Here is a 25,749-nt window from a genome sequence, read left to right as displayed (position 1 = left end):
AAAAATTAAATATATAAAGTAATTAAATATATAATAATACCACTCAGACTTCACTTAGTAAAAATGGTTAAATGAGAACTCTTCACCAACAAACCATATGTAAAAGAAAAAAGTAAAACTAAAAATCAAAATGACTCAAAAGCAGTGGTTCCCAACCTTTTTTGGGCCACAGACCAGTTTAATGTCAGAAAATATTTTCACGGACTGGCCTTTACGGTGGGACGGATAAATGTATCAAGTGACAGAGACAAGCATCAAGAGTGAGTCTTCCAGGGGTCCCCAAACTTTTTACACAGGGGGCCAGTTCACTGTCCCTCAGACCATTGGAGGGCTCCCACATACAGTGCTCCTCTCACTGACCACCAATGAGAGAGTTGCCCCTTCTGGAAGTGCTGCGGGAGCTGGATAAATGGCCTTAGGGGGCCAAATTGCGGCCCACGGGCTGTAGTTTGGGGACGCCTGTAAGACGGATGTAACAGAGGGAATCTGGTCATTTTTTAAAAATAAAACATCGTTCAGACTTAAATGTAAATAAAACGGAAATAATGTAAGTTATTTATTCTTTCTCTGCAGACCAGTACCAAATGGCCCACAGACGGGTATAGGTCCGCAGCCCGGGGGTTGGGGACCACTGCTTTAAAGTATTATTGATTATATATTCATTCAATTAGCAAAATAATTATTAATTATGCATACCAGAACTGATCAGTCTGTATTGGTAAGCAAGTAGGTAAAATACTGCTGGTAGCAATGTAACTTGACTCCACATTTCAGAAAGTAAGCTGTCAAAGCAGAACAAAAGCTACCAAGTGTATCTGAACAGGAAAGTCAGCTTCTGGACAATACCCCAAAGAAATAAACAACTACAAAAGAAAGTAATCTGTACCAAAATAGTCTCAGCAGCACTCATTATAACAGCTAGTGATTAAAAACGCAATTAATGCTGAAACTATGTGACATGATGAACTAGTTTCTTGGAGCTATATTATGACAAACTGTCAATAAAGTGAAAAGACAGACTATGTACCAGGCATTATAACTAGGTAAAAATGCAGGCATCCTTACAAATTATATTTGGATATACAGAACTGAGCACTTAATTCTAATCAAAGTATTTTCTATTGTTTCTAATTTTAAAAATCAAATGAGAATTTGTTTCACTAAATTGTTTATATATTATTCAATTATATAATATGATATAGATAAGAATTCTGCCTTAAACTTTTTAGGATAAGACTATGTATAAATGTAATTAAAACCTAAGTTTTTAGCCAATTAAGTGATTACTGAAAAATATTTATACAATATTATTTAACCTCAATTGAACATTTCTAGTCCTTCTGATTGTATTAGTGTATTTCTTCTGAAACTGCCATCTGCTAGTAGCAGAACAGACAAATGTCACAGGAAAAGTCATTATACCTAGATACACGTCCGGTTCCACCTCTAACGGATTCATCTTGAATACTGTCAGTGCCCTCCTTTCTTCCCTCTCCAAAAGAATGGTAATATACACTGTAATCACCTAAACCACTGTAAAATCAAAGATAAATAATAAAAATCAACTCTTCTTCCTTCTGCCCTCATAATACCTAATATCCAAGAAAAAAATAGGCCCTCCTCCTCACTCTTTCTAAATTTCTCAAGGTGGTCTGACCCTTCCTCTTCCATACTGACTTCCCATAAGCAGTGAAACCATATCATGGCAGCAAAATCAACAATTAAGAAGTGCTGCCAGCATACATATTCCCCATTTCCAGAAACACTGAATGTGTCACATTTTAGAAACAAAACATTCATAGAAACAAAACATTCATATAAAACATTCTCTTCTTTGTCCTTTAAATGTAAGGGGGATTCTGAAACAGCCTCCTCTCTAGTCACACAATGGAAGAACAGCCTAATGCGTAACACCTTGAGCTCTGGTAAATCAGCAGCACAACAGACTCTTCCCACCTGTCAGGTGGGAAAACAGGTGTTAAGTCTAGTCCATACTGGGCCTACACTAAAGCTTCAATAATTTATATCAAGCTGCCTAATTTTACTCTTAAGATATTCTTTTCCCTAAGCCTAACTGTAATTTTTTTCTGTCTTTTCCCCAAGCCTAACTGAAAATTTCTTTGTGTTTTGAGACACAAAGTAATCTCTGATTTTGGTCTCTCTGCAAACCAAAAAATTACAAAAGAATTCCTCTGCCAGTTTACTGATTGGGAAGCAGTGTAACAAAGAGAAGTATAAACTGAATTAATAAGGTAACTCTGGCATTCAAATCAACACAATAACAGTATCAATAATAATAGTTTTTAACCCCACACACTGGCCCCTGTTGGTGAAACTTATGAACCCCTTCTTAGAAAAGTATTTTTAAAATCATAAAATAAATACATAAAATAACACCAAAAACAATCACAATGAAATACAATTATCAAAATATAAAAAGCACATTATTTATAATAATATATATGCTTTTTATTAATCTTTAAACAATATCTACTCGTGGGTCTAATACTTAAACTTCTAAGTAATAATGAGTATAAATTTCACTTTAACACAATCTGCAACAGTAATGGATTAAGAAAAATCTGTAATTTCTATTGGAAATAGTCTCTGCTTCTGCTGCCCACACTTATAATGAAAAAAACATATGTAATAATGTAACTTTTTTTCCCTATCCAAGCTCACAGATCCATAGGCTTAAAACCTCTAATCTATACAGAAATATTTATTTATTGTTTAGCACAGTGCTAATACTGTATTTAATAGTGATAATTCACTTTTATCTATATAACACCATGTGACTCCTCAAGTGAAACAAAAAGAACACGAACTTTTAGCTCCATTTTGCAAATAGAAAAATAGACTAAAAGCAAAAACAGGGTAGTGAATGGAGGGAATATTTGGAGAATAGAGGGAATACTTGGAGAATGCTCACTCTTCAGCCACATTATCTAATTTTTATAATTTCCCTTCCTCCCCCTGCCCAAGATAAGTATCATAATCCCTCATTCTAATAAGGACATTCAAATTCAGATAAATGACTTGCCCAAAGTCTAGTTAACAAACTTTGAGGTCCTTCTAAATCCTAGTTCTAGGCTCTTTGGGCTATCTTATTCTGCCTTTTATTCAGACATCATTCTAGACAAGTTCATCCCAAACAATTGCTAGAGCTTTCTTCTCTGGTTTGCATGTCAAAAGACTACCTCTAAGGATACTGGAAGTACACATTAATATTGGTATAATCACCACCATAAATGGATTTCCTGTAAGGATGATATGCAGTTCTAAATAAGATATTAAGTACGTTCTTATGCAGCAAATTGATTATTTTCCCAAGTGTATTTTCAAGGGAAAGAAACAGTCAACATTTTTTAGCAAAATATACATGTTTTGAAAATGCAATGTCTAGAACAGGGGTCCCCAAACTACGGGCCCGTGGGCCACATGCGGCCCCCTGAGGCCATTTATCCAGCCCCACTGCACTTCTGGAAGAAGCACCTCTTTCATTGGTGGTCATTGAGAGGAGCACATTGACCATCTCATTAGCCAAAAGCAAACCCATAGTTCCCATTGAAATACTAGTCAGTTTGTTGATTTAAATTTACTTGTTCTTTATTTTAAATATTGTATTTGTTCCCATTTTGTTTTTTTACTTTAAAATATGTGCAGTGTGCATAGGGATTTGTTCATAGTTTTATAGTTTTTTTTTATAGTCCGGCCCTCCAACGGTCTGAGGGACAGTGAACTGGTCCCCTGTGTAAAAAGTTTGGGGACCCCTGGTCTAGAACTTATAGACTGGTCACAAAAATTAGGGGATATTTCAAAATGACTATGGAATGATAAAATATCCCCTAATTTTTGTGAGCAGTATAAAACTACAAATATTTTTTTTAAGTTTTACATTGAATTTACACTTTCTTCTAAAAGAATTTTATAAATTTACAAGAAATCCCATATCTGTATTCCCAAGGTGGGTAGAAAAACAAATAACACATTACCATTTGTAATGATAATTTTAAATGCTAAAAGGTAAGAAAGCTAAATCCAGTCCAATTTCTTCATTTTATATTTATGAAAACATAAAAAGTTCATATAATAAATGTTTAAAATAGAAAAACAAAGATAGGTTAAAATCTATTGCAATGAATATTAACTCCAGTTTATACAGGCAAGAGCACTTAACACACTTTATGATGTACAATATGGCACAACTATATTTCCATTAGAGTCTGACCTTCTCAGTATCTTATACATCAAATGTCCAGAGTATCTGGCATATAATTATAAATATCTCGATGTAAAAAAGATATCTTAAAGCAGCGACTGGCAAACTTTTTCTGTAAAGGACTGGAGAAATAAACTTAATTTTTGTGGATCTTACGGTCTCTTTGCAATTCCTCTGTTGTTGTGGCATTAAAGTAGACATAAATAACATGTAAACAAATAAGTTATGATGTATTCAAATAAAACTTTATTTACAAAAACAGGCAGTAGGCTGGATCTGGCTCATGGGCCCCAGTTTGTCAACCCCTGCCTTAAAGTATTTTGGAAGGAAATCAATGTTTTTCATTCCATAATTTAAATAAATATGGTACCCATGTTAGGATTAGGTGTGACAAATCTTGGATCTGATTTTGGATGGGGGTAAGAAAAAAATCTATACATGGTATATGAATGAAGAAAATAATCCAATGGAAATATCCAGTTAGAAGAACAGGCAATTCCATTACGACACCAGTGACTGGTTAGGTATAGAATGTGCCCCAATTCTGGCCAATGAAACCAAGATATCTGCTATATAGTTCCTAACTTTGAATGAATTCCTCTATTCCAGGAAGCTGAATTAGAGTTAAAATAGAATAAAGCACTGAATCATATGAACAATAATTTTTTTCTAAATAGTTCTTGGTATTAAGATACAAATTATATGCACATTTCACTACCCAAAACCATAAACCCTTTTTCAAAAGACTCCATTTTCCACTGGCATTAACATACCATATACTGAGAAAAAAACGAAGTGACTTCACCCGTAATCATTAGTGAAGAAAATTTGCACATATACATAAGCATCCTTAAGAATTATTATAGGACAGAGACTTCAACCTTTTTCATCTCAAGACACACACAAAGGAACTACAAAAATTCTGCAGCACACTGAAAAATATACTTTTTGCCAATCTGACAAAAGTAGGTATAATTTTGATTCATTCACATCGAATGGCTTTTGCTATGTTGGCTGTTGTCATTTTTTTTTATTTGACAATCTAAGGGAAAAGAAGTCAGTGCCCTGACTAAATAGGGGTTGCATATTTTAAATATTCTTGCGGCACACCAGTTGAAAATCACTATTCCACTGTGTTATTTCATTCAAATGATGAAAATCTGAGAAATATTAATTAATGTTTAACAAAGTAATAAACACCCTTTTACTGTGTTACAAAATAACCTTATTTTTATAGACTTTAAAGTAAAAAATAAGATAAACTATATGTTTATCCTTCCATAAGTACTGGCATTTTCTATATACAAGGAATTGCTAATAGCAATTACCTATGAGAAACAGGTCTGGGAAAGAGGTTAAGAGACTCTGAGGACTGAGGAGAACTTTTACTTCTCCCTTAATACCTTTTGAGGTCTTTAAACTTTCTCCTAAAATATTATTACTTTTTCAGTCTTTAAAAATGGCTTAAATATATGTTCAATAAAATATTGAGAAATATACCAGGAACTAAAATGAATAGAAAAGGCAGGAGTTCTCTGAAAGAAGCTAGAAAGTGAGGACCTCTCTCCAGGGGCAGACCAGTTACTTCTACCACGGTTAAGAGGTGAACATATACTGGAAGTTCCCCAAACAAACAGCCTTTAGCTCTCAGTAACACCATGAGGCTTAAAATAACCTTGTAAGGGTGGAGTCTACAGCAACTCAATCCAGTTCCACTGATCCACTACCCAAAGAGTAGTAACAGGGTAGGTAAGAAGTGCCCTCTAGCTCTTGGTCTGCAGGAGGTAGGTCCAAGCCATCCAAGAAAGGGTGTGTTCCTTGACTTACCAAATTCAAAGCAGTAGCATAAAATTCTATTAGCTAGCTATACCTTATCAAATACGCTCCATCAGCATAGCTCAGTCTTCACAATCTTAATAGAACACATTTTTATAGGCTTTAGTCTTTGGAAAATAGACTAAAACTTGCCATTTTTAAACGGTGTAAGTTAAAATGCAATAAATTAGAAATGAATGAAAAACAAGGCTCTCACAATCATCCAACATTTCAACCTCTATAAAGATTGAAAATTGCAATTAAGATGAAATTTATAGACTTTCAACAGCCTGCAAAAGATGAAAATGAATCTTAAACCCAATTCTGTTCTTAGGATTGGTGAAGCAGAAAACAAGAAACAACTCCTGCCCTCCCTCCCTCCCTGAGACTCCCGAGAGTTAGCAAGAGAGAGAAAGAATAGTAAAAGCTGTCATTTCTTAACACCACAAGAAAAATAATAATGAATTTCCAACTATGTAATAACAATGTCTAAAACAAAGGACAGAGGCAACAGCCTCCCCCCCGCCCCCCCCCCCCGCACAGAAATTAATTACATGTATTCTACAAATACTTCTAAACTTCTCCTCCATGCTCTGTCATAAATGGAGATACAGAAGTAAACAAAACAAGGTATAATCCACAAGGGCAAGAATTTAACATTTTGAAATGCCATAACCACATTTTGTCTCATTTCAATTCTGTAAAGAATTACAATGTATATCTATTCATTCTTTACAAATAATGTATTTACTAATAATGTATTACCGTTTATTAAATTCCATCCTATATAAAAGTCATTAAACAAAGTGAGTGCAATCCTTTTTACAATATACTATTAACTTCAAAATGAATGTTCTAAATTTTGCCATATTTTTACTGTCTCTGAAAGCTAAAGCACACTGGTGAAAGCAATGGAATTCTGAAAATAAAAATATTTCAAGTCTGAGTACTAATCTCTCTTCTCAAATCTAATAACGCTGTTTTGGCAAATGGATTAAGCCATTATTTATCCAGCAAAGTGAATGAGGCAATTGTTCATTCAGAAATCTGTTTAGAAGTATAAAAGTATTTAGTGTTATTGTTCTAACAAATGTTCCATAAACACTGGATTGTAATGTCTACGTCCAAGTACTCGTTTATCAAATACACCCATACTATTTTAGGATTACACATACACATCATGCCAGCCTTGGTGCCACAGGATTCGTTAAAATGTCTTCTTGAAAATCTCAACTCGATTTCAAAATACATCTTTGAGGAAGGTGCCTTCACATTTCCAACCTCATTAATAACCACTCCTTAAGAAAACAAACAAACAAACATTGGAAGTGGTTAAAGAACCATGACATCGGTGAAGTGAGGTGCTCTTTTTAAACTGAAATACTGTAGTGCCCCCTCCTTTCACAGCCCGAAAAATAACTTTAGAACCATTTAAAGGAAGGGGGGGACTGTAATGGATTCAACTTGTCTACTGGGGTCTGCGATACTAAATCGGGCTGCCTCCGGGACCAAAAAAGTTCTAAGGCTCGGACGCGGCGGTCAGTGGGGGCAGCGGCGGCAGCAGGTAGGGCGAGGCTGCGCGCAGCACTGCCCTCCGCCCGCCGGCGCCCAGGAGCCGCTCTGCGCCCCGAACCCCGTAGTGCAGCATCCCCTTTGCCACCAGGGCGGAACGCACGCTCTCTAGTAATCCAACACCCTTACTTTCAAACTGGAGACCGGGTAAGAAGTTCTACCGAATTCCTTCCCTACACTGCAAATTGTATTTCACCTCCGCTTAATACCCGTATTTCCAAGCTGCCCTGCAGAAACGCGCCAGGCCGAGCCGGGGCCGCGCCAGGCAGCGGGAGTCCGACCGTCCCCGGAGCACAGCGGCGCTCCAGGGCCGACGCCGAAGCGGACCCCCGTCCGCCGGGAGGAGAATCGCGCGGCCGCACGTTCGGGCCGCAGCCCGGTCAAAACTCGGGCCGAGCATCGCGGCTCCCGCCAGCCCGGGTGCGGCCTGCCCGCCGGCCGGGCCATTAGGGTGGCGGAGCCGCGGCCCGCGAACAGCAGCGAGCGAGGCCCTCGCTGCGCGGGCCCCGCAACTTCTCGCCACCTCCGCGTCTCGAAGGAGCGGGGAGCGGGTGGGGGAAGGGAGCGCCGGCGGCTTACCCCACAGCGAGCGGGTCCTCCCGCCCGGAGTGCGGCGGCGGCGCTGAGCGGGGCAGGGCGTCGCGGCTGCGGCTGCGGCAGTCGGGGAGCGCCAGAGGTGGGAGCGTTGGGCCGCCGGAGAAAAGAGGCGCCGCGGCCACCGCAGACAGCTCCGCAATATGGCCGCCCAGCGGCTCCTCGGGGGGAAAGGCGGGGCTGCCCGCGCCCCTCGCCTCCCCCTGCCGGCCGCCTGGCCGCCCTCCGCGGCCAGAACGCAGCGCTGCCGCCGCCGCAGCGAGGCGCGGCGCCCGCCCTGCCCCCCGGGCGCCCAGCTGCCCGCTTCACGGGGCGTCCACGGCGTTCCCGGTCCCGGGCGGGGTTGCGGGCTGAGCCCGGGGGAAAGAGGGGCGAGCGCGGAGAAAGAAAGGCTCACTCCTTCCAGGGACCGGGCTTGAGGGAGCCGGCTGCCGGGGAAAGCGGAGCCGCCCAACGCGAAGGCCGAAATGCGCCCGCCGCCTCCCCTGCGCAGAAACTTGAAACTCCCACTGGTGGCAAAAAAACTCGCCGAGGGCGTCTCCATCGCCCCTGAGGAGGAATTCTTCCCGCAGGGAATCCAGAACAAAATCGAGGGTGTTACTTAGCTGTTCAGCTTTAAAATCCCGGATCGGGAGAGAGAAATGGGCCTATTTCAGGGGAATTCAGTTTTGCCACAAAGAACGTTTAAATTAGTTTGGCAGGTTTTACCCAACTAGAAAAACGTGCTTTTCAGGAGTAGTTTTTAAACTCCACCAAAACCTCGATGGGCATGGCCCCAAACGGGAATGCAGATTTTTATTCAGGCAAGAATATTTGATAATTTGTTTTATCACCACCGATGTTCTTTGGCAGTTGGAAGGAATAGATCAAAAAGTTGGAAGTGGGACTGCTAAAGAGCAGCCAAACCTAAATTATCTTAAATTTAGACAAATACGTTTGGTCATAGCCTACTCACTCTAGTTAGTGGCTAACAAGATAGGTTTGTGGTCAGGGTTGTGTCATCTGCCATGCTCCCTCTCCTCTCTGTTTTCTGCTGGGATGCCAAGAGCAACACTTGCTAATAAGTAAACAATCAGCAAGTGCACAAAATTAGATTAGCCTAAGCTTGGCCCAGTTTGTGATACTTCATATAGTTTACCGTTTCTGAACAAACTTTAGATTCAAATAAAACACCAGAAACATACTTAACTTTTACAAAACAATAATTCATCCCCTCCTTCCTTAACATTTGCCTTCCCTTAGTAGCTTTTCCTGTAACTCTTTCTCCAGATCACTTTGACTATGCTTACTCTTCAGTGTGTTTTCACCATTGCCCTTTGAGACCTCTCTGGCCAATCAGAAGTCCCAAGAGTTCAACTCAAAGGGCTTTGGACTGCCAGTTCCTCAGGAATGGAAATCAGGTGCGTGCTTGTCTGTTTTTACTAAAAGATTGCCCCCTGACCCTCTCCCTGGGGTGCAGAAATTATCCACATCATGTTGCATGCATAATAGTCAAAGTTAAATGTAAATTCCTAGGTGGTACACTATTTAAAAGTACATAACATACTTTTGCAATGGAAAATTAATGATTCATTGTTGTTTGACATATGCCAGGCACTGGTGTGGAATGCTTTTATATAACTATTTCTTTTAATAATTAAAACAGCCCTGTGTTTGGTGGGGGGGGGGGGAGACAATGAATAAAGAGAGCCTCAAACTAATAAGTAATTTGCTCAATGTAACACAGCTGGAAAGGGGCAGGGCTATGACCAAACTAGTTGTACTTAATTCTAAGCCTTGATTTTGTTCCATATTATGCAGCAGCAAACAGACCAGAAATCGTAGCATTTCAGTCGGCTAGCATGTTAGTAAATGTTTAAATAAAGGATAATAGTCAAGGCTGATGAGATTAAAAGGGTGCTTGCAGACATTGTAAGTACGAGGATAAACTGAAACAACCTGTTTAAAAAGGAGTTTGGCACTGTGATTCAACCTATATAAATGTTCATGGAACCTGTCATCCCATATCTGGGAGTCTCCCTGAATGAAAAATCTGAAACAGAGAAAAAGCTTTATTCATAAACTCTCCAACATAGTATTATTTTTAAGATGCAAAAATAAAAACTTAAGTCTACTCCATAGTATTTTAGGTTCAATTTTAAATGTTTATGCAATGTATATGACACCATGGCAAGTGTTTTTTGGGTTGTTTGTTGGGTTTTTTTTTTTTTTTTTTTAGTACTAAGTGGAAAAAAAACAAGTTAAACTACCCACGAAGTATGATCACATCTATGTTTTTTTTTTAAAAAAGAAAAATCTATGAGGTGTTAGAAAATAAGAAAGATTGAAACCAGAGTTGTCTCTGGGTAGTGTTTCTATGGGCATTTCCACCTTTATTCTGTTCTTCAGTATGTTCTGCTACTTTTGCTGTAAAATAAATCAATTTATTTAACTTGACTACAGTATGGGTTGACAGTTACATAAAAATAGCAAAGCTGTGGCAGGGTAGTAAGAAGCTATGAAAATTTCTTGGCAAGTGAAATGGGGAAACTGAGATAAAAAGCTGATTCAAACTAGCCTCATCCAGCACCCTGACTCATGTGCCTCCTTCTCCCTTGCACAGCCACTCTGATCAGAATCGATCTTAGAACTGAAGAAGGCTCATATCTGTTGCCCACAGAAACAGAGTTTTGGTCAACCAGAGATAACATCTAGGGCTCAATTGTATTTCAGCTCTAGGCCCAGACAGGCAACAAAACAGAGGAAGCAGTGCCATGCCTAACATCAAGACCAGATGCAGTGACCAATGACCCCCTACCCTAGCACTGACCAGTCATTGGAGACCACAACCCTGACCCTATAAGCTCATTTTGGTGTGTCAGTATATTAAAGGACACACCCAGACAGTGCAGTGTATAGAGGATGTATTATGGAACAGTAGACCTGAAATGTATGTCATTCCATTAACCAATGTCACCCCGATAAATTCAAAATAAAAAAGGTTACACCTGAAAAGCTGATGAATATTCTACTGAGACCCTCTCCTGAGACCTCCCTGATAATTCCTGCCTTTAGAAAACAGATTAAAAACCCCTTAAGACAAAGGACCCAGTGCATGCTCTCTCTCTAGAGCAAGCCCACGCCTTTTTTCTTCAGGTATGTACCTTTGCTTTCTTTCTCCTAAACTTTAAGAGTCCCCACGAGAGATGCAACCAGGGGAGCAGCAGGTAGTGGCAGCTTGTCCTGGGCCAACCCCCTGAACCTGTCTCCAAGGGCCCTTCTTTTGCCATTGTGACTTGTTTCCTGAGTCCAGGCGGCCCAACTGGCTCACTTCTTCTGCCTCTGTGACTTTCTTTCAAAATGTCCAAGGCAGCTCTCTAAGCAGCCAGCGCAAATCTTCAAGAGTACTTTTGCTTTGCATGCTAAATAAACTTCCTCTGTGCTGGAGTTCTTGGCTCTGAATTCTTTCTTTGTCAAACTCAAGGACTGAGAGCTGACATCACCAGCAACAAAGACACTATTTCCAAAGTGTGAGGCTCTTCTGTGAAGAATTGTGGTGAACTGAGTTGACAGGATTTTAGTCAGGGGTCAGGTTTACTGTTGGTGGTAAATGTAATCTACACAAACCATTGTTTTATCTTGTCCCTTACATCAAATATATGAGAGACTTAATTAAAAATTTTCTTTCACAGTTTAATTCCAACATTCCAAATTTCAAGGGGACAGTATCACATATATTTGCTGAAACATTTTTAGGTGGAAAAATCTGATATTATCAGTAGTTATAAAGAAAATTTTTCACATGTAGCACATAATATACATAAAAAGAAGGCCAAAAACCAATCTATTAGTACCTATTACTAAGTAGTTTATGCTGCAATCCTACTCTACTCCACCATCATCTATTGGCTAATTCTGAATTCTGGAATAGTTACAAAACCTTTGTCTCACTAACACCTATAAAAGTACTTCTTGAAATGAAGAAAATTCATTTTTGTAAGTATTATTTATAAATGGAAGTTTTCCAATCTAGAACAAACATTTGAGTTCCAAACCCTGTGCTAGTTAGAGTAAAACTCTGTCCGGCCCTCTAGATTCAGTAATGAGAAAAGCAAACAAACCACTGTGCAATATGAGCTACAATAAAGATAGGCACATAGTGTCAAGGGAGACAGACAAGAAGGCAATTAACTCTGCCTAGGGAAGAGAAAGCCACAGAGGAAGGGAGAGTCAAAGGCCCAAACTGGGGGAAGGCAATTAGCTTTGGATACTGAGTAGCAAGATGGGGTTGATGTTTAGAAACAAAGACGTTTAAACCAGAAGTTTCAGAAAGGTAAATTAAGATCATTTTGGGAAGTTCAGAGTTCACCCCTCATCCTTGAGGAAAATCCATAAGAGTTGTTCAAAAGAGGAATAATGTGATTTGATTTATGTTAGTAAGTAACTGGCTGTCATGTGGATTGCTTGGGGAAAAGTGTGTGACAGTGAGTGGATAAGGAGGGACATCTTATGTAGATTTTTGCTATAAAGGCTCAGGAAAGAGGATGAGGAACAGAATTTGGGAGGCTGTGAGGATGAAGAAGAGGAAATAGAATCTTTTAAAAGATATGAGGAGTGAGAGAAAGGGTGATGTTAAAATGATTTCAGGGTTTCCAGTGGGTACCATTATGCTAAATGGGGAGTATTAAAGAAGTAGAACTGAGAGATCAAGATAATTAGGCAGGTTAGGAAGATGCAGACTTTTATGTCTATAGACAATCAGGAAATAATGTATATTCAGTAGCTGGAAATAAATGCACTGTTAGAACAATGGCAAGTGAGACATCTAATAAGTACTTGTTAAATAAATGAACATACAGAGAAAACATGATAAAATAAGCCTTTCATTTCCAACTATTTTTTGAAAAATATAGTTTTGTTCAAGCCAGTGATTTTACTACAATTTTAGACATTAAGTTAATCTGAAGCATAAATCAAAAATTTTTATTTACCATTTTATAAATTCCATAACCATGAAAAATCACAACTATTGAATATTTTTAAAACCTTTGCATAGAAAGAAATGCAAAAATTAATTTTTATTATAAATTGTATTTCATACTATTCACACTAGCTTGCGTATTTAAGTACATAAGCACAATTTGTTTGCTAATATAATAACCCTCAGGAAACAAATAGACAAGGTAAATAAAAGTATCTTATCATCTACTTTGTATGCCTAGTAAGTCATGCAAATTTAATTGCTGATATAAGCTATAAAATTTCAGTACAGTCAATAGAAGTTTGATGGCTAATGTACTTAAACTAAGAGTCAAGAAACCACAGACCTTTTCTACCTTTATTCTCTCCCTATCTAAGATCAAATTACATAAGTACATAATTCATATTGTGTTCACAGATATGAGCATTTCAGTCTTCAACACAGACAAGGTACAAGTTTTAACACAATCCTCTCCACTTACATAATAAAGCCAATTTAGTTTGTGATAACGGCAATAAAATTTCAGAGGTAAGTCACAAACGGAATAAAAAGAGTCTAAATGAGAGGTTCTATCCCTTTTGCTTTCGTCTCAAATTCTACAAACAAGCTGCTAGGTGACCTTGAAAGATCCAATGGACTAGTCTGTAACTTACTTGCGTTAAAAGGAGAATCTAGAATCTATGTAAACACAATAAATAAATAAAAACTGATCAACAAATTAACTTGTTTCCCATGTTTAAGTGCAAAGTACAAACATTTATATATCATTCTAACTTGGGCTCTGCTGTACCCCTCTAACTTGGAGTCTATTTTTTTACCACACAAGAGTTCAGTCTTACCACAATTAAGAGCTTCTGGCGAAAAAAAAAAAAGGAGAATGTTACACCTATTGTGCCTTTCCTGGAGATTGTTTTCAGACATGTAGGTTTTCAGGATTAAAAGAGAATTTCAAAGAGCATTGAATTCCCTCTCCAACATTATGGTGAAATGGCCATCCCATCAAGTAGCTTTCAGCCACAGTGTGAAAGCTCTAGGAAAAAAAAATTTTTTTAACGAACTCTCAGTTTTCTCATATTAAATAAGGGAGCTGGATTAGACAGACCATGTGTAAGTTTGCTTCAAGCTCTAAAATTCATCAACTCTGATTACATGTAAAATATGTATGTGTAACATATGCATTAAACATTTATATCCAGAATTGCTTACCATGATATTTTATAATTTTGACCCAAATATTCATTAGTTTGTGACTAAATGACATTCAAAAATACAGATATATAAATATATAAAATAATCAAACTCATCCTGAACTTTAGCACTGATCAAACAAGTTTTATTTTCATTTAGTTGAATCTATAAAACTGTTATTTACAATATAAAAGAAGGGTGGCCAGCACTTTGCAAAATGTCAAGTGTATGAGATTTAAATTTAACTGTGGTGATTTTAAAACATATCCACGAATTAGCTGAAACTCTGTTCTTCAAGTGATAGAGCCCAATTCCCCACTCATGAGAGTGGACTAGATATAGGACTTGCTTCTAATCAACAAAGTAGAATTAATGTTATGTGACTTCTGGAACTAGATGGTAAAAGTCACTGCAGCTTCCTCTTTGGCACTCTCTGGGATGACTTGCCTTGGAGCAAGCCAGGTGCCATATCATGAGGACACTCAAGCAGCCTACAGAAAGGCCCATATGGTGAGAAATGGACGCCTTCCAGGAGCCAGTGAGGACCTGAGGACTTCTGCCAACAGCCGTGTGAATGAGCCATTGTGGAAGCAGATGAATTTTCCCCTGTCAACCAAACCTTCAGATGACTGTATCCTGAGCCAGAACCACCTACCTAAGCTGTTTCTGAATCTCTGACCCACAGAAATTGTGAGATAATAAGTGTTCCTTGTTTTACATCTCTAAGGTTTATGTTAATTTTTTATGTAACAATAAATAACTAATGCATTTACAGATATTTCTATTCTAATTAGTTCATTCCTTAATTTCAGAAAAATGGCTGACTTATATAATACAAACATAAAAGTTTAGAACTGGATGAGACTTGAGAGAAAAGACCACCTCATATTTTGCAGAAACGGCAATTAAGATCTGCAGAGTTTCTCTTGCTTCAGTCTGGTGCGCTTCCAGTGTCCCCCTGTCTGTTAGAAATGTAGGAGCCATCCTTAACACTTCCTCTCTTCCAGCTCCTTCATACTCAACCTATTACTTACTCCTATTGCTTTGACCTCCTTTTGCCTCTGTCCCCTCTTTTATATCTATAGCACTCCCAGCCAGGACTCCAAGCAGTAGCCTCCTAACTAGTCATCTCATGTGAACTGTGTTCCTACAATTAGTTCTTAACACTGAATCTAAAGTCAGTTTGTTGAAATACAATTATAATTATCTCACATCTCCTTTTCATCTCCTTTCACCTCCAGTCCCATGTGTTGACTTCCCATTGCTGGTCGTTGGTTTGTACTTGTTCTCCAAGCTCTAGCCATTCTGACCTTCTTCCATTCCTAGACTATGCCTGTTATCCCATCCAGAGCACTGAGACTTTGTTTATATGGCTCCCTCTGCCCCACTCACCCAGTTGACACTTAATCATTCTTTAGATTTCAGTCATAATCAAGGCTATCCTGACCATCGTGCCACCCTGGTATAATCTTTATGTAAATTTTCCTTGTAGTACTTAATAGCAGTTGCATTATTAACACAGAGACTTAAAAGAAAAATTGTTTTTGTTCCTTCTATTAGACTACAGGTCTATAAATGTAGACACCATTAATTTATTTTTACTCTGATGCCCAATAAGTAAAAATATACAATATCCAGAACATAGTAAGGCATTCAATAAATATTTGTTGAATGGATTAATAAAATCACCCAAGAAGTTAGTGTGGGACTAAAACCTAAGTTTTCTGTCTCCAAGTTTAATGTTCTGCAGCTCTCAATTTGGGGTGCTCAAGTCTATCAAGTCAATGCACCTATTAAGTGCAAAGAAAATCGCTGATATGGAAGGAGACTTGACTTAGGGTGGTGAACAGAGTACAGTACACAGATGATGTATTATCAAATTGTACACCTGAAACCTATCTAGTTTTTATTAACCAGTGTCACCCCAATAACTTCAATAATAATTTTTAAAATAAAAGAAAATCACTGATATTCCTCAAAGATTGTTTTTGGTGACACTAGTGGTCTGTAATATCTAGGCATGGTTACTGTATTAAAGTAGCCCTGTTGTTGTGTGGGCTTGTTTATTTTGACTCTGCCACTTACTTTCTAAAATACAACTGTGGTGCTTAACTTTATGTGTCAGTGTAACTTGTTTATGAGATGCCCAGATGGTAAAAAATTATTTGTGTGTATGTGGGTGTTCCTGAAAGAGGTCAGCTTTTGACTCAGTGGACTGAGTGAAGAGCCCTACCTTCACCAATGCAGGTGAGTCATCCAATTCACTGGGGGCCTGAATGGAGCACAAAGGGGACAGAAAGGCTAATTCTCTTTCCTTTTGAACTGGGACATCCATCTTCTCCTGCCTTTGACCTCTGGCACTCTTTTTTTTTTTTTTTTTTTTTAATAAATTTTTATTAATGGTAATGGGATGACATTAATAAATCAGGGTACATATATTCAAAGAAAACATGTCTAGGTTATTTTGTCATCAAATTATGTTGCAAACCCCTCGCCCAAAGTCAGATTGTCCTCCGTCACCCTCTATCTAGTTCTCTGGCACTCTTGGTTTTTGGGCCTTCAGACTCTTGGACTTAGACCACAGTCCCATGGTGCCCAAGCTTTTGACTTTGGATTGGAATTTACACCATCAGCTCCCCTGGTTCTGAGGCCTTCAGATTCAGACTGATTTATTTACACTGCTGGCTTTTCTGGTTCTCCAGCTTACAGTTAGAAGATTGTGGGATTTCTTGGCCTCCGTAACTGCATGAGCCAATTCTTATAATGTTTCCTCTTATATATGTCTCTCCCTATTTCCTATTGGTTCTGTTTCTCTGGAGAACCCTGACTAATAGAACAGTCATTACTAAAAACAATTCAGAAGTAACCTATACTACATATTGCTTTACACAATGAGATTTAGTAAGTTAGTAACTAAATGATTTTTTACTCAGAAAATTAATACAAGTATAGTGATTACAGAAAAGTTGGAAGGACTGTGTGAAGGAATCAGAGTTGGTTATTACTGATAACCAAGTGTGAAGAAAAAGGGAGCTCTTTAGGCCCTTTGCAAATTCACATGTGTCTTGATCTAGTCCTATTTTTAGTCTCTGGATTCATTTTCAAGTCACTGGGATGTGCCTCTGTTCCCTTCCCCAAGACTCCTTGGGGCATTGTGACTTGATTCCAAAAGTGGAGGACGAGGGTGACACTAGAGCATTGAGATAGTGACCTTCACCCAGTTGTATGGTAGACATGATGGCTGCCAGGACACATGTGTGCAAAATGTTATGGTAAGTTTTTGAAAGGAAAAATAAAACAATGATGTTCCCAACTAATGAAGGACCTTTTGTTCTAAAGCTATGGTGTATACTGTTTTGAAATTTGAAAGACATTTTTTCCACTCTGTGGAAATGATTTTGAAGGGTGGTTCAGTTCTGAGGCTAGCTTGCAGAAGCTCATGAAAACATAATGTGGCTACACCAATGATATTGTGCAACCAACTGAGATTTGTAATCACGTTCCCATTGAAATATATATCAGGATTTCAGCTTGAAATGACAGAAAGTCTTTCTTTTTTTTGTTTTTTGACTGACTAAAATTCATTTATTTAATCTATCTCTCAGTTACTGAAGAAAATGTATTGAGCACTGACTGTGTAGCAGTTTGTTCTAGGTGCTAGGAACACAAGATTAGTGAGACCACTCTCCCTCAAGAAGCGCAGTCTACTGGGAAGAGCAATGTCACAAGCAGAAAATTACAAAATCATTTGAAAAGTGCTTTAAGCCCTCTTTCCTGAGCTGCAGGCTTATATAATTATCTCCTGCTTGGCATCTCTACATGATACCCAGGAATATCTCAAATTTAATATGCCCAGAATTGAACTAATTATCTCTGCCACTAAACCTTCTCCTGTCTTCTACTTCTTCCTCCTTGTAATATATTCCATCTCAATTCGTGAAAGTATCTTCTAATAAGACATCCATCCTAGAAACCTGAGAGTAATTCTAAACTTCTTCCTCCCAGCCTTCACTTTCTTTTTCCATCTATTTTTAAATTTATATTTTTCAATTACAGTTTACATTCTATATTATTTTGTATTAGTTTCCTGTATATAGCATAGTGGACAGACAATCATGTGCTTTTTTTAAAAATTTTTTTATTTATTCATTTTAGAGAGGAGAGGAAGAGATAGAGAGAGAGAGAGAGAGAGAGAGAAGAGACAGAGAGACAGAAGGGGGGGGGGAGGAGCTGGAAGCATCAACTCCCATATGTGCCTTGACCAGGCAAGCCCAGGGTTTCGAACCGGCAACCTCAGCATTTCCAGATCGACGCTTTATCCACTGCACCACCACAGGTCAGGCTCATGTACTTTATGTAGTAATTCATCTGATAACTTCACATACCCACCTGGCTTCCTACATAGTTATTACAATATTATTGACTATATTCCCTATGTTGTACTTTACATCCTCATGACTATTTTGAAACTACCAATTTGTACCTCTTAATCCCTTTACCTTTTTTACCCAACACTCCATCTGGCAAACATCAGTCTGTTCTCTGTATCTATCAGATTGTTCATATTTTGTTTGTTCATTTATTTTGTTCTTTAGATTCTACATATAAGCAAAATCATATGGTATCTGTCCTCCTCTGTCTGAATTATTTTATTTAGAATAATACCCAGTAGGTCCATCCATGCTTTCATAAATAGTAAGATTTCATTCCTTTTTATGCCTAGTGATATTTCATTATAAAGATCTACAACACTTTTTATCCACTCCTCATTGATGGGCACTTGGGCTACAATAGCCAACTTTCAAATGTTGGCTATTGTAAATAAGGGTGCAATGAAAATAAGACTTCATATATATATTTAAATTAGTGTTTTGTGTTTCTTTGGATATCACTGGATCATAAGACAGTTCCATTTTTAATTTTCTGAAGAAACTTCATACTGTTTTTCACATTGACTGCACTAACTAATCTGCATTCTCACAAACAGTGTACAAGTGTTTCTCTTTACCATATTGCTTAATAAAAAAAAGATATTGGTAAGGAAAATGTCTGAGATTTTATTGTCTATGTTTTCTTCTAGGGGTTTCATGGTTTTGAGTCTTAGATTTAAGTCTTTAGTTCATTTTGAGTTTATTCATGTATATAGTGTAAAAAGGTATGTCTTTACCGTATTGTATATTCTTGTCTACTTTGTTATATATTAATTGATTATTTTAGCTTGTGTTTATTTCTGGACTCTCAATTCTGTTTGATTGATCGATGTGTCTTCTTTCTGCTTTTATGCCAGTACCATGTTGTTTTGATTACTATGACCTTGTAATATAGTTTGATATCGGGTAGCATGATACCTTTAACTTTGTTCTTCTTTCTCAAGACTGCTGTGGCTAATTAAGGTCTTTTGTAGATCCACATCAATTTTTGGATTATTTGTTCTAGTTCTGTGAAAAACACCATTGGTATTTTGATAAGAAGTTATTGAATCTATGGATTGCTTTGGGTAGTATGGACATTTTAATGATGTTACTTCTTTCTATTCATAAGCATGATATATGCTTCCACTTATTTGTATCTTCTTTAATTTCTTTCTTCAATATCTTATTATTTTCCAAGTACAGGTCTTTTACATCCTCGATTAAATTCATTTCTAGGTATTTTCTTTTTTGATGCCATTGTACATGGGACTGGTTTTTTTTTTTTTTTTATTTAATTTTTCTGAAGCTGGAAACAGGGAGAGACAGTCAGACAGACTCCCGCATGCGCCCGACCGGGATCCACCCGGCACGCCCACCAGGGGCTACGCTCTGCCCACCAGGGGGCGATGCTCTGCCCATCCTGGGCGTCGCCATGTTGCGACCAGAGCCACTCTAGCGCCTGAGGCAGAGGCCACAGAGCCATCCCCAGCGCCCGGGCCATCTTTGCTCCAATGGAGCCTTGGCTGCGGGAGGGGAAGAGAGAGACAGAGAGGAAAGCGCCGCGGAGGGGTGGAGAAGCAAATGGGCGCTTCTCCTGTGTGCCCTGGCCGAAAATCGAACCCGGGTCCTCCGCACGCTAGGCCGACGCTCTACCGCTGAGCCAACCGGCCAGGGCGGGACTGTTTTTTTAGTTTTCTTTTCTGATAGTTTATTAATGATATATAAAAATACATCCAATTTCTGAATATTTATTTTGTATCTTGCTACTTTACTGAATTTATTTATAAGTTCTAAGGTTTTTTGTGGAAACTTTAGGGTTCTCTATATAGAGTATCATGTTATCTGCAAGTAATGACAATTTTACTTCTTTTCCAATTTGGATGCCTTTTATTTCTTCTTCTTATACGATTGCTTTGGTTAGGATTCTGATACTATTTTGAATAGAGTGGTGAAAGCAAACATCCCTGTCTTGTTCCTGGTCATTAGGAAAACACTTTTCATTTTTCCCCATTGAATATGTATGATGTTAGCTGTGGGTCTGGCATATATGGTTTTTATTATGTTAAAGTATGTTTTCTCTATTCCCACTTTGCTGGGAGTATTTATCATGAATGGGTATTGGATTTGTTAAATGCTTTTCTACTTCTATAGTTATGAATTTCCCTTTTAAGACTGCTTTTACTGTGTCCTTTAGATTTGAGGTTGTTAAAATTTCATTTTCATTAGCCTCCACTTTTTATCAGTCACCAAATCCAAATATATAGTATTATCTTTTAAGGAGTCCTACAACCCACTCCCTTCTCTTTAATTCGGACAGCTACAACTGTCCTAGACAACCCAGGTTTCCCAGAGCCTGAGGCAGGAGTGAGAAAAGGTGGAGTGAGGCTGGGAATAAAGGAGAATCAATACTACGGTCTTTGCTGAGCTGCCCATCACTTGGTATCAAGCACAACCTACAGCTTAACTTTATAAAAGAGAACTCAGAAAAGAGTGTGAATGACTGAATCTCAGAACAGTATGTCCAGGCAGGAAAGGAGGAGAATTCAAACATTGGTTCCTATAGGCTGAAATTCATCCCATCAGACATTAACTTCCTTACCATTCCAGCAGCTTACATAGCTACACAGCAGCACATCCAAAGGAGGAGTTGCAGGCATCAGACACTTTGGAGAATAAATACGGCCAACAGGACAAACATTGCACAGTGTATAATACAGATGATCAAGGTTGACCCATAGAGCCAGCCAGTCTGAAGAAATAACCATACCCATGAAAGGACCAACTGCATTCAGTACTCACATACTACAGGAGGGAAAATAGTAACCTCAATAAGCATTCCTCAATAAGCATGAGAACAAGGAAAACAGGTGACCCTGGAGACCAGTACCACCAAGCCCATCTTCCTCATAAAGACACCACAAAAATTTTAAAGTCAGACTGTGCTACCTAATACACAGACAAAATGGACAAAGAAATATGACCTAAATAAATCAACAAGGGAAATTCTCAGAAAAAGAACTAAATGAAATGGAAGTAACCAAACTACAAGATGCAGAGTTTAAAATAATGATTTTTAGGATTCTCAAGGATCTTAGAACAACAATGGACGGACACAATGAGCACCTGAATAAAGAGATAGCAAGCATCAAAAAAGGATATTGAAATCATAAAAAAGAAACAAAAATTACAAACACAATATTAGAAATGAAGACTGCACTAGAATGAATCAACAGCAGGCTGGATTAAGCAGAGAATTGAATCAGCAATTTAGAAGACAAGATAAAAAAGAGCAGAGAGGTAGAGCAGCAAAAGGAAAAGAGGCAAAAAAAGACAGAGGAAACTCTAAAAGACTTCTGTGACAACATGAAGAGAAACAACATCCTCATCATAGGGATTCTTGAAAAAGAAGAGAATGAACAAAGAGTAGAGAACCTGTTTGAAGAAATCATATCTGAAAATTTCCCTTAATTGATGAAGGAAAAAGGCACACAAGTTCAAGAAGCACAGAGAGTCCCATTAAAGAAGAACCCAAGAAGGCCTACAGCAAGACACATCGTAATTAAAGTGCCAAATTTAAGAGACAAAGAAAGAATGCTAAAAGCTACAAGAGAAATGCTGTTAATTACCTACAGAAGAGCCCTCATAATGATAACATTCAACTTCTCAACAGAAACACTTGAGGCCTGAAGGGATTGTCAAGAAATATTCAAAGTGATGCAAAACAGGAACCTAAAACCAAGGCTATTTTATCCAGCAAGGCTATTGTTTAAAATTGAAGGAGAAATAAAAAGCTTCCTAGACAAAAACAAAAACAAAAACAACAGAAAAACAAACAAACAAAAAAACCAAACTCACAAAAACACTCAAGGAATTCATTACAACCAAACCAGTACTGCAAGAAATGTTAAAGGGCCTTCTGTAAAAACAGCAAAGAAAAAAAATGAAATAGAGAAAAAGAGGATTATAGATTTAAAGAATAAAATGGCAATAAAAATACATATCTATAATAACCTTAAATATAAGTAGATTAAATGCTCCAATCAAAAGACATATGATATCTGCATGGATAAGAAAACAGGACCCATACATCTACAAGACACCCACCTCAGAACAAAAGATATAAATAGACTGAAAGTGAAGAAATGGAGAAAAGTATTTCATGCAAAGGAAATGAAAAAAAAGCTGGGGTAGCAATACTTATATCTGTCAAAATAGACTTTAAAACAAGGGCTTTAGTAAGGGATAAAGAAGGTTACTACATCATGATAAAGGGACTAATCCAACAGGATGATATAACCATTGTAAATATGTATGCACCTAATATAGCAGCACCTAGATATATAAAGCAAGTCTTGATGGACATAAAAGGCAATATCAATAGCAACATTATAATAGTAGGGGATTTTAATATCTCACTAACACAATGGATAGATTCTCCAGACAGAAAATTAACAAAGGATCTTCCAGACAGAAAATTAACAAAGAAACAGTGGCCTTAAACGACACACTTGATCAACTGGATTTAATTGATATCTTTAGAACCTTTCACCCCAAAGCAGCAAAATATACATTCTTTTCAAGTGTTCATGGTACATTCTCTAGGATAAACCACATGTTAGGGCACAAAATGAGTCTCAATAAATTTAAGAAGATTGAAATCATATCAAGCATCTTCTCTGATCACAATGGCATGAAACTAGAAATCAACAAAAATAGAAGAACTGAAAAATATTCAAACAATTGGAGGCTAAATAGCATGTTATTAAATAATGAATGGGTTAATGATGAGATTAAGGATGAAATAAATTTTCTTGAAACAAATGAAAATGAACATTCAACATCTTAAAATTCATGGGACACAGCAAAAGCAGTCCTGAGAGGGAAGTTCATAGTGTTACAGGCATACCTTAAGAGGCAAGAAAAGGTTCAAATAAACAACTTAACCCTGCATCTAAAGAACTAGAAAAAGAACACAAATAAAGCCCATAGGAGTAAAAGGAAGGTAACAATAAATATCAGAGTGGAAATAAATGACAGAGGCTAAAAAAACAATACAAAAGACCAATGAGACCTTGGCCAGCTTGCTCAGTGGTAGAGCATTGGCCTGGCGTGTGGAAGTCCCAGGTTCAATACATGGCAAGGGCCACAGGAGAAGCACTCATCTGCTTCTCCACCCTTCCCCCTCTCCTGTCTCTCTGACTCTCTCTTCTCCTCCCACAGCCAAGGCTCCATTGGAGCAAAGTTGGCCCAGGTGTTGAGCATGGCTCCATGGCCTCCACCTCAGGTGATAGAATGGCTTCAGTTGTAATGGAGCAATGCCCCAGGTGGGCAAGCATCAACCCCTATTGGGCATGCAAGATGGATCCCGTTCAGGTGCATGCAGGAGTCTGTCTCTCTGCCTCCCAGGTTCTCAATTCAGAAAAAAAAAAAAAATCAATGAAACCAAGAGCTGTTTCTTTGAAAAGGTAAACAAGTTTGATGAACCTTTAACAAGATTCATCAAAAAGTAAAAGAGAGAGGACTTAAATACATAAAATTAGAAATGAAAGTAGAGAAGTAACAACTGACACCGCAGAAATACAAAGGATTGTAAGAAAATACTATGAAGATCTATATGCCAAAAAATTGGACAACCTAGATGAAATGGATAAATTCCTAGAAACATACAGCCTTTCAAAACTCAATCTGTAAAAATCAGAAAAACTAAACGGACCAATTACAACAAATGAAATTGAAACAGTTATCAAAAATCTCCCAGCAAAAAAAATTCATGGACCTGATGGCTTCACAGGTGAATTTTACCAATCATTCAAAGAACTAACATCTATCCTTCTCAAGCTATATCAAAAAATTCAAGAGGATGTAAAACTTCCAATCTCCTTTTATGAGGCAAGCATTATCCTCATTCCTAAACCAGATAAAGATACTACAGAAAAAGAACACTATAGGTCAATATTCCTAAAGAACATAGATGCTAAAATTCTCAACAAAATATTAGCAAACTGAATCCAGCAACACATTTAAAAAATCATACATAGTGATTAAGTGGGATTCATTCTGGGGAGACATGGCTGGTACAACATTCAGAAATCAATAAATATGATTCATCACATAAACAAAAGGAAGGATAAAAATCATATGATTATATCAATAGATGCAGGAAAAGCATTTGATAAAATCCAGCACCCATTTATGATCAAAACTCTCAGCAAAGTGGGAATACAGGGAACATACCTCAACATAATAAAGGCCATCTATGATAAATCCACAGCCAATATCATACTCAATGGGAAAAAATTAAAAGCAATCTCCTTAAGATCAGGAAGAAGTCAGGGTTGCCCCCTTTCATCACTTTTATTCAACATAGTTCTGAAAGTCCTAGCCACAGAAATCAGACAAGAAGAAGAAATAAAAGGCATCCAAATTGGAAAAGAAGTAAAACTAACATTATTTGCTTATGACATGATACTGTACATAGAAAACCCTAAAGTCTCAGTCAAAAAACTACTGACCTGATAAATGAATTAAGCAAGATGGCAGGATATAAAATTAATATTCAGAAATCAGTGGTATTTTTATATACCAATAATAAACTGTTTGAAAGAGAAATTAAAGAAACAATATTCTTCAGCATTGCACAACAACAACAACAACAAAAACAAAGTACTTAGGGGTAAATTTAACAAAGGAGGTAAAAGACTTGTATTCAGAAAATTATAAGACATTGATAAAAGAAATCAAGGAAGATTAAAGAAGTGGAAGCATATATCATGTTTGTTGGTGTTTTTTTCTAATTTTTCTTTTTCTTCTTTTTAATACTTTATTAATTTATTCATTTTAGAGAGGAGAGAGAGAGAGAGAGAAGGGAGGAGCAGGAAGCATCAACTCTCATAAGTGCCTTGACCAGGCAAGCCCAGGGTTTTGAACAGGCGACCTCAGCATTCCAGGTTGACGATTTATCCACTGTGCCACCACAGGTCTATCAT

The 25,749-nt window shown here is 37.8% G+C and overlaps 1 protein-coding gene across 3 annotated transcripts in view; it reads right to left on the bottom strand.

Moving 5' to 3' along the window:
• RDX (radixin) overlaps positions 1-8,675 on the bottom strand; it is a 69,714-nt gene extending 61,039 nt beyond the window's left edge. The window contains exon 1 of one of the 3 annotated variants that reach the window (XM_066247227.1): positions 8,189-8,675. Coding sequence is in view for 1 of the 3 variants with exons in the window: in XM_066247219.1 (XP_066103316.1) it covers positions 1,423-1,459 (37 nt within the window). In the remaining 2 variants the exon portion in view is untranslated. Of the gene's footprint in view, positions 1-1,422; positions 1,490-7,212; positions 7,232-8,188 lie in introns of those variants that run through there. The other 2 variants (XM_066247234.1, XM_066247219.1) reach the window with 2 other exon arrangements.
• Positions 8,676-25,749: the final 17,074 nt, after the last annotated feature.

The sequence above is a fragment of the Saccopteryx bilineata genome, chromosome 1 (genome assembly GCF_036850765.1).
Source record: "Saccopteryx bilineata isolate mSacBil1 chromosome 1, mSacBil1_pri_phased_curated, whole genome shotgun sequence".
Classification (NCBI taxonomy): Eukaryota; Metazoa; Chordata; class Mammalia; order Chiroptera; family Emballonuridae; genus Saccopteryx; species Saccopteryx bilineata.
This window is presented reverse-complemented; position numbering and strand designations above follow the sequence as displayed.